Here is a 12,745-nt window from a genome sequence, read left to right on the forward strand (position 1 = left end):
CCACCCTCATGCACCTCCTAGGGAGACCAGACGTCTCAACATTATTGGCACTGTTGCAATATTAGGGGCTTTGTTTAATATAGGCAACTATATTCCCCCCCCACCCCCCAAAAAAGTTTCCCGATTTTTGACATTTGTTATTTGGTCACCCTAGCACCTCCCCACCCCCCACGGCCACTCCTGGGTTGTGATGTGTGCTCTTTTGCTGCACTGGAGGCTGCAGACTGAGGAAGTGAGCCTATCCCCTTCTGAATTATGAGCTAAAGGTGACAAAGCGCCATTACTTACCATTGTAATACCTCATGGAAAGGAAGGCAGGATGGCTTTTGCTCATTTAGCTTTTCACTTTATGCTTTAGTTTGATTTTATGTCACAGTATATTGGATTTTTAACAGATTATATTGAGTACAAGAAAAAATTTCAGGCACATATTGCATCATGTCAAGAAACCATCTTCATTGTTCCGAAGCAATTTTTCAGAGTTTTGCAGAAATGTAGGCCAACCATGCTTAAAAACACAACTCAGAAATAATATGCCCATAGTCCACATATACCGTAGTCAGCTATGTGCATGTATCGAAGGGCAGAATTTGGCTGTAAGGGATTTATTCTCTTTGAATGCACAGAATTCCCATTACTGTCAATTGGAATTATATGTACTTTTCTAAAGAGACTATATATACTATTCGATGCAAACAGTTCCATTAATCCAGCATTATGGCTGAACAGTTAAACTCACAGTATGTAAGAAACTGCAAAAGTTAAAGTTCCAATAGCAATTTTAATTTGGCCATGTTGCCCATACAATAAGCCTTATGGCACAAAATACATTTTATATTACCTTAGACCTTAGTCCGTCCCGTGCTTTGCTGTACATCGGGCTACCAACATTTGCCATCCTTGCCTGTCAACTGCCCTTCTCTCCAAATCTTCCCATTTCATGTTGAGATGCTGGATGTCGTTCAGAACTGTTTGTTTCCATGTTATTCACAGTCTTCCTCTCTCTCTTTCTTCTTGTGTTTTCTGGCTTCCATTCAAGGGTGGTGTTTGGTAAGCGTTCTTTTTCCATTCTCAGCATATGTCCCAGCCACTGATGTCTTCTTTTGTAGATTACTTGTGAGAGGGTGCCATGTCCAGTAATTTTTCTGACTTCTTCATTTGTCTGCCTATCTCTATATGTTATTCCCAATATTCTTCTCAGACATTTGTGATGAAATGCAACAAAATATGGATGGAGGAGAAAGTGCCGGAAGAATGGACCCTCGGTATCATAATCAAGGTACCAAAGAAAGGTGATCTAAACAATTATTCAAATTGGAGGGGAGTAATACTTCTATCTGTCACAGGAAAAGTATTAGCAGCAGTCCTCCTGAACAGAATGAAAGGAAAGATGGATACCATCCTACGTGAACAACAATCTGGATTTAGACAAGGGAGATCGTGCACAGACCCTATTTTCACCCTGAGATGGATTATTGAGACCATAGTTGAATTCCAAGGCAGTCTTGCCATCAATTTTGTCGACTTTCAAAAGGCATTTGATAGTATAAATAGAGAAACAATGTGGAAAATTGTGAAACAATATGGAATTCCAACAAAATTAATCAACATTATAAAGGCATTCTACACCAACTCAAAATGCTGCATTAAAATGGATTGAGTAAGCCATTCAACATTTTATATACATAACATATAATGCTACCCAGTTAACCAGAAATGGTAAATACTACACATGTGCAACATAGCTAAGCTAATAGTGCTGGGATAATCTTAACTTTTGCATTTCTTAATTTTGATTAAAAGTTTCACATAAGCCGAAGAGCAACATATAAAAAAATGTCTAAGTGACTTAGGAGCCTTAGTCCCATATTCAAAACTGACAGGCCCAGATCCTCAAAGGTATTTAGGCCATCAATCAATATGAGTTAGGTGCCTAAATTCCTTTGAGGATCTGGGCCGTACAGACCTCCCCGTTTAAATTCTAGTGACTTTCAATGAGCTTTAGGCTCCTATGTGCCTGTAAACTGCGTCGCCTGGCCTACCACCGCTAGGGGCGGTGGTGAGCTATTTTCCCCCTGGCCGGCTTGAGCCCCGGCCGGTCTCGGGAGAACCCGGGGCAGGGGGAACACCGGCAAACGGCTGCAGCGCGCCCCTCAAGCTGGGGAGCGCCGGCAAGAGTCCGTAGCGCGCCCCTCAGGCGGGGGAGCGCCGGCAAGAGTCGGTAGCGCGCCCCTCAGGCGGGGGAGCGCCGGCAAGAGTCCGTAGCGCGCCCCTCAGGCGGGGGAGCGCCGGCAAGAGTCGGTAGCGCGCCCCTCAGGCGGGGGAGCGCCGGCAAGAGTCGGTAGCGCGCCCCTCAGGCGGGGGAGCGCCGGCAAGAGTCGGTAGCGCGCCCCTCAGGCGGGGGAGCGCCGGCAAGAGTCGGTAGCGCGCCCCTCAGGCGGGGGAGCGCCGGCAAGAGTCGGTAGCGCGCCCCTCAGGCGGGGGAGCGCCGGCAAGAGTCGGTAGCGCGCCCCTCAGGCGGGGGAGCGCCGGCAAGAGTCGGTAGCGCGCCCCTCAGGCGGGGGAGCGCCGGCAAGAGTCGGTAGCGCGCCCCTCAGGCGGGGGAGCGCCGGCGAGAGTCGGTAGCGCGCCCCTCAGGCAGGGGAGCGCCGGCGAGAGTCGGTAGCGCGCCCCTCAGGCGGGGGAGCGCCGGCGAGAGTCGGTAGCGCGCCCCTCAGGCAGGGGAGCGCCGGCAAGAGTCGGTAGCGCTGTCGGGGCCCGGTTCCTGAGGTGGACTGGCCGGGTAGGGGAACGCAGGCCTGCCCTACACCTCTGCGTTCCAGCCCAGGGCCCTGACCGGGGCGAGACGAGGGTCCCGCCGCTGGGTTAGCGGGGGTCTGTCCGCAACGTAGACTCACCGCAGTGTCGTTCTGTCCCTGGGCTACTTCCTACCCGATTGTGCATCCCTCTGGTCCCTCCAGTTCCTCCGGGTAGACCGCTGCTGGCAGCTCAAGCTCTCCCCCTGGCTCTGGCTCCTCCAGTTCGTCGGAGTACTCGGCGGCAGGCAGTCCTGGTAGGCCCAGTCCTTCCTCCAGCTCAGGTTTCCCTTGATCCAGGGCCTCCCCTGGTGTGGCAGCAGGGTCTGAAGGGAGCAGCGTGCAGTCTGCATCTGCCTCCCTCCCTGGTGCTGCCCTGACTGAGCTAAGGGCCCTGCCCTTTGTACTTCCTGTTGCTCCACCCCCCGGAAGGGGAGGGGTGGAGCAAGCTTGGCCTGGCCCCGCCCACTCAGGTTGAGAGAGTGGCTTTTTACCCTCAGGCTCGGAGGGAAGCCACCCTGGCTCCCTACAGCGCCTAAATTGTTTTTGAAAATCACTTAGATGTTTGAAAATTTACCCTTTGTGATTTCTGTGCAACTCCAATGTTACGTTAACATTTTTTCCTCAATGTTACATTTCCTAAGCTTTTTGAAGGAACAAAGATAAAAAAAAAGCCCATACTTAATAATGATACCATTTCAATGGTCCCAATTATGCTGCTGCTACTGTATGGATGAAAATAGTTTTATGCAAGGCTGATTTAATAGGGAAGGACCTTATTGGTTTACAACAGAAAAAAGAAAGATTACTATTTGCAGAATATTGCTGATGCAGCCAAAATTGCAGAGATCCTAAAAGCAGCTATTTTCTCTCACACCATCTTTGATATGAAGTCAGAGTTTTATGGGAGGATTTTGAGGTGTGTATTTAATTAAAACAATTCAATCGCTTTTACGCTAACTGTACTAACAGTGGCCTGAGAAAAGTAGCTACTGCCTATGCCCAATCCCACGCTCAGGAAAAACTGCAGACACTGAGCATGCTGGGTTGGGCGGGGAAAATGTACGTTGTGATGTCCAAGTGGGGCTTCACTAAACTCTGCTAATAACATCGCAGGCCATCTTGTTTTTTTGAAAACAGTGCATCTTGGCTTGTACAATATTTTTTGCTACTTTTGTGAACTATTTGTTCCAGACAATAATACAAAGCTATCTCTGGGATACACAGTACTTTGTCAGTCAAGCTGAAAAGAGAAATGTGTATAAAGTACAACTGTCTCTGTGGTTCTGTCCACACAGTAGAGATAACCACAACCAATAAAGTTGGCTGAAACATGATTATGTTATAAACACACTCTCTTATTACTTATCAGGGCAGAAAAAGCAAAACAACCACCTGCAAAACATGGTAAGGAGCCATTTAGAGCCCATATCGGGGTTAATACATGGTTCTTGAACATGTTTTTTTCTGTCCTCAAAAGCAAGAAAAACAAAACATGTTTGGGCTGTAACCATGGTAATTTTTATCTTGTAGATGGTCCTTCTCTCTGTGTATTACAGCTCACATCAAATATGATTGTAAATTATGTATTAGGGGTTATCTACCTGTTAAAATAATAGAAAAACAAATGCTGTCAACTCTGTTAACAATACAGCACTGCTGTTCAGGCAGCTCTGCAGCAGTTAAACATGATTCTCTCGCCTCTAAATTTTTATCTAAACCGCAAATGAACCAGTAAGAAAATACCCAAACCACCGCTACATTTAAATAACATCAAGGCTGGAACGAAAAGCCAGGACATTCAAAGATAAGGTTGACACTCCATCTTTTATTAGCCTCAAGTGCCTCTTTTCCCCACAACATGAATTAAGGATGAAGTGTCAGTGTTATCTTTTCATTTCTGAGCTCTTGTCAGTTCATGACAGACCCTGGTTGTTATTTAAAAGTAAGATTTTTTTTTTTGGTATTTAATACCCTATTTATATAGTAGGTGAGGACATTTGATCAAAAAGATGAAAGCCTGTAAACTAAATGCAGTTTTTAAAAGATGGATTCAAAGGAAACATTGAAGTCAATTTTTACAGACTCTGACTGATAAATTACTGCAGTCGTTTTGGGGTGAGGGAAGGTTTTTTTTTTAATACACTTGTTTTTCTTTCATAGCTCCTTGCCCATTTCCCACATTTAACCTGGTTTAATATTTGGGCGATGTTGCTATACTAAATAATTTGCTTATTTTCCCTGCAGGAGGTAGACACGAGGATGCTGTCTGATGCACTGTGGCATACAGCGCCAAGCTGGTGTGTGGGTATATGGGTGGTGCTTCTTACATGTCCAGGAGGCACAGGCGCCAAGCGGCTTCAATGCCATGGAACTTTGAACTTTATTTCATTGAGGTGTGTTAGCTCAAAATTGCAACAAAGGCTTGAACAGCTTAGGAGTAGGGCTCATAGGTGCTATGGTAATACGAAGAATATTAATAATTATACATATTCACATATATAATTTTTATAATAAAACTCATATTTACATACACTAAATACTCAGTATGTTAAACTAAATAAGGATCTGATAATAATAAATAAAATAAGAGACCACTACTGTGTGTGCTTTAGATAGGCAGCAATAAATACGGCTGTTATTTACATAGTTAACATACTGATCTGTTAGCAATTCATTTTGGTTCTCTATTTCGATTAAGTCCTGTTATATACAGTCTCTCTTTGGGTCCAGTACTGTACAGGATGAGCACCTCTTGTGCACTGCTAAGCATCCTCAGCTCCCAGTGGGTCTGATTCTCCAAGGTGCAGAGAAGCCTCAAATCCTACTGACCTCAGTGGCAGTTCAGGATGCTCAGTACTTTGCAAGACTGTGTCCTTAAGCAGAAAAACAGTATATACCACTTCAGTGTTTGTTCATGGCAAGGACATTCAGGTGATTTGCTCTGAGACCTTTGCTGGGAATTTAGTTTATATCTCATGAGCTACAGTATCTTGGGTCAAAAATAACTACTTAGTGGACAACTAGCAAAACTGATGACTGCCTCCTCATAATGGTCAGGTGGGTTACGTGACCATTATAAAAACAGTGAAACCTGCCTCAAATATTCAGTCAAGAGCCTGACAAAACTGGTTGCTTAATGAAGGTGGGCTACCAAAAAAGATGGAGAAGAATTGTATCCAGTGGATGAAGTCCTGGCTTCATCAAATCAATGAAAGTTTTGCTACAGACTTTAATGAAGCTAAGCTTTCTCCCAGTGTGCTTAGGGATGCTTTGGGGCAGTGTTTTAGGATGGGAAGTTTCCTAAAAAAGCTGGTGTTCACTAGTACAGGTTTCAGTGTCAATATCTGGAATGAGCCCTAACATTTTTAAAGCAACATAAAATATGGGCAGAGGGAATTCTCATTGCTCCCATTTGTGATGCCAATGAGATATGCATGTATCTTTTCCTCCTTCTGGTGTATACAGGGTGTATGTGTGTGTGAATATTGGGGAGTATAATCCCTTGGGCTGGATATTGGTCTCACAATAGGGAAATCAGGAGGAACTCTCCTGAAGTCAATAGAGTTTCATCAGTGTAAACGAGATCAGAACCAGCCCCCTGTATGGAAGCAGGGGCGGGGAAAGAAGGAGATTTCTTTCAATGTCAGGAACTCTGGAGATAAAACAGCAGCTAATTTCAACCTTTGATAACAACCCCGTTTGCAAGCTAAAACAAACCAAAGTGCTGTCTCCTCAGGTTGGCAAACCAAACCACCGATCCCCTGTATAGCCAAGAATAACATAGGGTTCAGCAATCTGCCCTGGGGATGTTACTGGGTATGCAACTAAATGCAGAACTTGCTCTGAAGTTCTACTGTGACAGCAGTTGAGGGCTTGTCTATACAGGGAATTCATGGGGAAGTCAGTGTGAAATAGCAAGGATGTGAATTTAAAGTGCAATAGCTATTCTGCACTAGCTCCCCATGTACACTCTTACTCTGCACTAAGAGTGCCTTTGTGGGGTTTAGATTAATCCACTTCCAAAGTGGCTAAACCTATATCAACCAACTAAGGAATTGTTAGTGAGGAGTAAGAGTGTCCACATGGGAAGCTAGTGCAGAATAGCTCTTCTGTACTAGCTATTATGGGCTTTTCGCCACACGCAGACAAGCCCTAAGATGTTGCCGTATCCCGTCACTTATTCATCATCTTCTTAGGGTTCTATGGAAGTTCTAATGGGGAATTTACTCTTATACTATCCACCCCAGCTTCCATCAAAAGTCATGCACCGGTAACAGACGATGAATTCCTTGCAGCATTTCCCGATGACTCAGAATCTCTAAAGGAAGGTTACTCATCTGTAATCAGAATTCTTCAAGATGGACTCTTCACGGTCACACACATTGGATATGCCAGTGGTGCAGGTCATACTGGGGTAGCTTCTAGTAGCAGCGTCTGTTGGAGTGCCCCCTTCCTTGTGGCTCTGAATGGTTGGAGGGCAGGGCTATACCATGGGTGCCTGATGGGCCAACCACCTCAGTTCTTTTCATCCCCCCCTCCCCCCGCAGGGACAAAATTGAAATTAGGATTCTGAGGAAGAGGGGGAGGTGGGCAGGGAGTGCAAATGTGCAGAGTCCACCCTGAAGAACTCAGGTTACAGGTGAGTAAACTTCACTCTTCTTCAAGTGGTCTCTGCACATCTGGGGAGTTTGTCAAGCAGCATTTCTCTCTCTGGACAGTGTGATGAGCTGCCTTGCTTAAACAGAGATTGTCATACGGCGTTACCAGATTGTGGACTTTACTTCCTCTTGCTCTTTGAGCAGCAGCCACCACCACCACCAATGAATCTGAAGCAGGATGCATCTGGCAGGATGGGAACTGGCAGGATGCAGATGGTATAGCTTGTCTGATTCTTTTAAATTGTCTGTCCAGATGATGGATTAGCCAGGTATTTACTGCTGACACTAATAAACCATGGAGAGCTGGCAGGGTAATCGTTCTCCTAGAAAGTGAACCCAGAACACTGAAAACCAGGTGTGTCATTTCTAAAGTTACCAAAGGGAGAGTTTAGAAAAATGGCAAGGCAAGAGACACCCCCTCCTGGACCCTGGTTTCTTTGCTGTCGTTAATTCTGATACATCAGATCCTTAGTTAGAAAAGAAAAGAAAAGAAAAAAGAAAAGAATAATGTAGAACTAATTAAAATCTAATTGAAGGCTGCTGCACAGGGAACGATCCAAAGACCTGGCAAGGCTCCTGGTCCATCTGCTCCCGTGGTTGGAAGGAACGAAGGCTGTCTGTGTGCCATGCCCTGACATTCGAAGCTGCAAGGGGAGGAGCGGGGGCCAGGAGAGTGCTCCCCAGCGGGAACTGCTAACAGAAGGTTCTGCTCATTCAGGATGCACTGTCAGTTCATCCCAAGAGTGGGAACGTGCAGAGGCCACCTGAAGAAGAACATGTAGTTTTGGCCCTATTTTCAGTAAGAAGCTGCAGAGAAGGCTGAGGCACGACAGCTGGGCACTGTATTCACACTCTCACGGGCCAAGAAAGCCTGCATAGCGATGAGCGCTATGTAAATAACTAGAGAGAGATGTATGTACATAGTGAAATCCACAGAAGCTGGAATTAGACTTCCAGGACAACACAGGCAAAAAACCAGTTTACAAAACCAAACTGAACTTTCTGTGGGTTAGGCTATCAGTATTTGAGCCATACAGGAAACAACTGTTACATTTTAAGTTGCCCTACGAAAGAAGGAAGAGGAAACAATTTGTACAGACTCCCCAACAACCACTGTGATGTTCATCTGCAGCCTTGGCCGTCTTCCCTCACCATCCTGAAACTCCTTGATGCGTCCTGCTGACCCACGTTCTCTCCCCCTGTCTTGACAATGCTTGCCCTACTATGAAGTTTCTGATCCATCTACAGTGCCCTCAGACCATTGATCCATTCTTTAGGAGTTCCATACACACCCCAGGAATGTGGGGTCCGTGAGAGATTTATTTCAGGTTTCAGATTTACAGTAAATCGAAGTTGCTCTTTGAATAGCACTGAAGATTTCTGTGTAATGGAGCTTATGAAATCATCAACAGCTCCTTTCCAATCCTTTCTGGGCTTTGAAGAGGTCTCCATTTGGATGTCTGTATTAAAAATGTAACTTTTAACAGTTTGCCCGTGGGGTAAAATCTCATGTCATTATAATGCGTCATATTTCAATACATCATCATGCTGTGACACAAGGCCAGCCCTAGAAGATTTTCAAGGACACTGTCAGTGGAGCCCGCAGCCACACGTGTATTATGCATGGTGCATAGCATTGGCAGGGGTACCAGTTGGACAGCAGGTTTGCCCAGACGTGGTGGGGGGAAGGGAAAGGGGCAGTTTGCCATAGCCTCCCATTTGAGGAGGGGGGGGGGCAAATCAAATGGCGTTGTGACCTGGCATGAGAGGTCACAACGCCTCTCAGGTTTCGCTCAGTAGCTCCTGAATGAAGTGGCTGCTGGGCAAACCTGAGGGTGGTTGCGACCCTGTATGTCAATTTGCAATGCCCAGAGCTGGGAACAGGGCCCAGCCCCATGGGACAGGCACCCAGCCGCCACAAAGTGAGCGTGATTCACGTGAAGAATTTCTGGAGGCGCCCCTGGTCACTGAAGCAGAACTGTTCCATTGAAGGCAGGATGGTCTCACAAAATCAGATGGGTAACAATTTGTGTTGTTTAATGTTTTTACGGTTAAGAGACTTTAGAATGGACACTACAGAACCATCTTTCCCTGTTGTTGTTAAACATACAATGCCACTTGAATAAAGCTCTGCATATACTACATCACCTTGAATTTGCTCTGTGTGTGCGTACATTAAATACCACCCAGAAACAAGCAGGTACAGCGGAGCAAACGTTTGGAAAGACCAGTTAGCTTTGTCCCTGATCTCAGGTTTAACATCTGTTGCTAATAAGACTCCAGTACAGCTGGGCAGAGAGAACCTGTCACAGTACTCAAGATGCAGAGCCATATTGGGCCATATTCATGAAAGTGAGAGCTTGGGGAATAATTGTAATCTTTCTGAAATTCACCAGGTACTTGGCATTCCTAATTGTTATTTGTCAACTTTCAAACTTTATTCATTCCTTCTCTCTAGTGATTTCTGAGCCTTTGTTATCTGCAGGGACACAGTACATTCGTAAATCACAGCAAAATCCAATAGTAGTGAAGTACCATGGTTCTTTCTGTATAATTACAGACAATTAGAAGCTGTCACTAGAACAATTAGTTTAAAAATTGAAAACAGATAAACAACTTAAGCCATGTATTCACTTAGGGCTTGATCCCAGGAGCTTTCCATGCACAAAGCTCCCACTGAAATTCAGTGTGATTATAGTACGTGTAGGGCTCATGAGACCATATCCTTATTTAGTAAAAGTCCAAAAACAGCCAAAAGGAACGTGTCTAGAGTGTGATTATGAGAGTCAAAGGACCTAGTTTAATGGGAACGGAGGGTGTGCAGTAACAGGCTCAACTGTTGCTATTGTTTGCAAGTGCAAACAGGAATTGCCTGTCAAGTAACTGAAACCTTCAGGATCACAGGTATAGTTGCAGTTATATAGTAGACCTGTGGTCACCAATTGGTCGATTGCGATCGACGGTCGATCCTAGAGGATCTCCCAGTCGATCACGATCTCTGGTGGCACAGGGGGCTGCCGCTAAGACAAGCTCCCTGCCTGTCCCGGCCCCATGCCGCCCCCGGAAGTGGGCAGCGCGTGTTTGGGGGTGGGGGTCTCCCTCCACTCGCTGCTCCTGCCTGCAAACACTGGCCCCACAGCACCCCAAGCCCCCACTCTGAGCCCCCTTCTGGAGACTGCACCCTAACACTCTGCCCCATCCCTGACCCACCTCTGAGAGCCAGCACCCCGTACCCCCTTCTGCACCCCAACCCCCTGCCCCAGGCTCAGCCCAGAGCCCCCCCCACACTGCAAACCCCTTGGCTCTAGACCAGAGCCTGCACCCCCTTCCGAACCCCAACCCCTTACCTCAGCCCGGTGAAAGTGAGTGAGGGTGGGGGAAAGTGAGTGATGGAGAGAGCAGGGGATGGAGTGAATGGTGCAGGGCTTTGGGGAAAGGGCCGGGTTGATCTTGGGTTGCCCTTAAATTCAAAAAGTGATCTTGGGCATAAAAAGGTAGGTGACCACTGCAGTAGACAGAACACTTTAGTCCTTGTAGTGGTGACCTCTTCAGTGCAAGAAGCTGCTCTTGCCTTCTGCATTTCCTGAAGGGCGGGTGTGCGGTGGGGAACTGTACAGTGACAGGGCAGGTTGGTTTATGAAAGCCAGATTCTTTGGCGTGTGTGCGTGTGTGTGTGTGTGTGTGTAATGTTTCTATCTTGCATGTTTGTTTAGCAAATAGCACTACCATTTGGACTGGATTCCTGTACATGTTTGCCTGTCTAAATACAACAAGAATGAAAGACTTACAAAATGATATTTGCAATTTCTGTGCAGAGATTAACCTGAGCTTTGCCTTAAAGTAGGTGCAGTGTGAATTGATTCTTTTCCTCAAACATCAGTATAACAGGATGGCAGTGGAAGTGTGCTTAGTCTTGTCAGGAATTTATGGTTTTGTTTTTTTTTTTAAACACTACAGTTCAGTGGGCCAGATCCTCATCTGTAAATTGGCATAGATCCATTGACAAGATAGAGCTATAGACAGACTCTGGGCCATTATTTCTAAGGATGAAAGAAGCCAGGTTGGACAGAAGATGAACTGACCCAAATATTAGCCTGGAATTAAAACTTTTTTTTCCAATATTACAACATATATCCTGTTTATAGTCCTTTATCAGTTTTATTATTTATATATTTTACAACGCTCTATTCAACTTCTTGGTGTTTATAAAATTGTTTGGACAAGAGAATTATTTAATGGTATGAGTTCACAGTAGTGCTTCTTCCATTGCTCTCCTCATATGGGAAATACTGATATAATTGGCAAACAGGCAAGGTCCTTAACAAATATAAATTAGTATAGTGCTGCTGAAATCAGTGGCTCTGTGACAGTGATGGGCAACCTGTGACCTGTCGGGGTAATCCGCCGGCGAGCTGCAAGACTATTTACATTGACCGTCCACAGGCACGGCCAGCCACAGCTCCCAGTGGCCAATGGGAGCTGCGGGAAGCAGCAGAGGACTGCAGGATGCCCACCACTGCTCTATGATGATTCACACCAGCTCACCAAGCATATATAAAATTACTACTCTTTAACCTTAAGAGTAGAAAAATCATCGATGGCAAAGACCTATTAGGTCATCTAGTCCATCCTCTTCTGCCAAGACAGGATTGTTCCCTTTCCTGCATTAGACACTATTCTCCACTGCTTTGTTCCTATCTAGTTTTAAATGTTAAGGTACCAGTTCTCTTCCATTAAAAGTCCATTCCCCAGTATAATGTGTCTTGAGTAGGATTTTCAAAAGCACTCAGCATGGTCTTAACTCTGCTCCATAGAAATCATTGGGAGCCACTGACTTCAATGGAAATAGCATTCAATCAATGTTAAGCCTTTACTCTTACAGGCTACTCTTAAGAAATGCTTTCCTGCTCTTGAGCCTAAATTTTCCTTTGCTCATTTTCATTCCGTTATTTCTAATAATTGCCCTGGAAGTCCCCAGAGATGCTCCTCTCTTTCCCCTGGGTTTTCGCCCTTAAAATGCAGAGACAGTTGTTTAAGATTTTGTTCAATAATATTTTAAGTTCTCTTTTTAAAAAGGGTGCTCTGGAAAAGAAAAAGGCAAAGGTTTATGCAGTCAGTAGAAAGTTCCTGGACTATAACAGTATAAAAGTTGCCTCTCACCTTGCGTGTTAATCTTCTCTTTATCTCCCGTTTTTCCTCCTGCTCCTCTTGCTCATTCCGAGCTAGAAAAAGATTTACATAATTCTTGGCATGATCAAAATGCACAGTATAAAACAAATACGCCTCTAC

The 12,745-nt window shown here is 45.4% G+C and overlaps 1 protein-coding gene across 7 annotated transcripts in view; it reads right to left on the reverse strand.

The window, feature by feature from the left end:
- PHACTR1 (phosphatase and actin regulator 1) overlaps window positions 1-12,745 on the reverse strand; it is a 302,761-nt gene that overhangs the window by 14,137 nt on the left and 275,879 nt on the right. For all 7 annotated transcript variants that reach the window (XM_045006116.1, XM_045006117.1, XM_045006118.1 and 4 more), the window contains one exon: window positions 12,617-12,678. In XM_045006116.1, coding sequence (XP_044862051.1) covers window positions 12,617-12,678 — 62 coding nt within the window. The remainder of the gene's footprint in view (window positions 1-12,616; window positions 12,679-12,745) is intronic.

The sequence above is a fragment of the Mauremys mutica genome, chromosome 2 (genome assembly GCF_020497125.1).
Source record: "Mauremys mutica isolate MM-2020 ecotype Southern chromosome 2, ASM2049712v1, whole genome shotgun sequence".
Classification (NCBI taxonomy): domain Eukaryota; kingdom Metazoa; phylum Chordata; order Testudines; family Geoemydidae; genus Mauremys; species Mauremys mutica.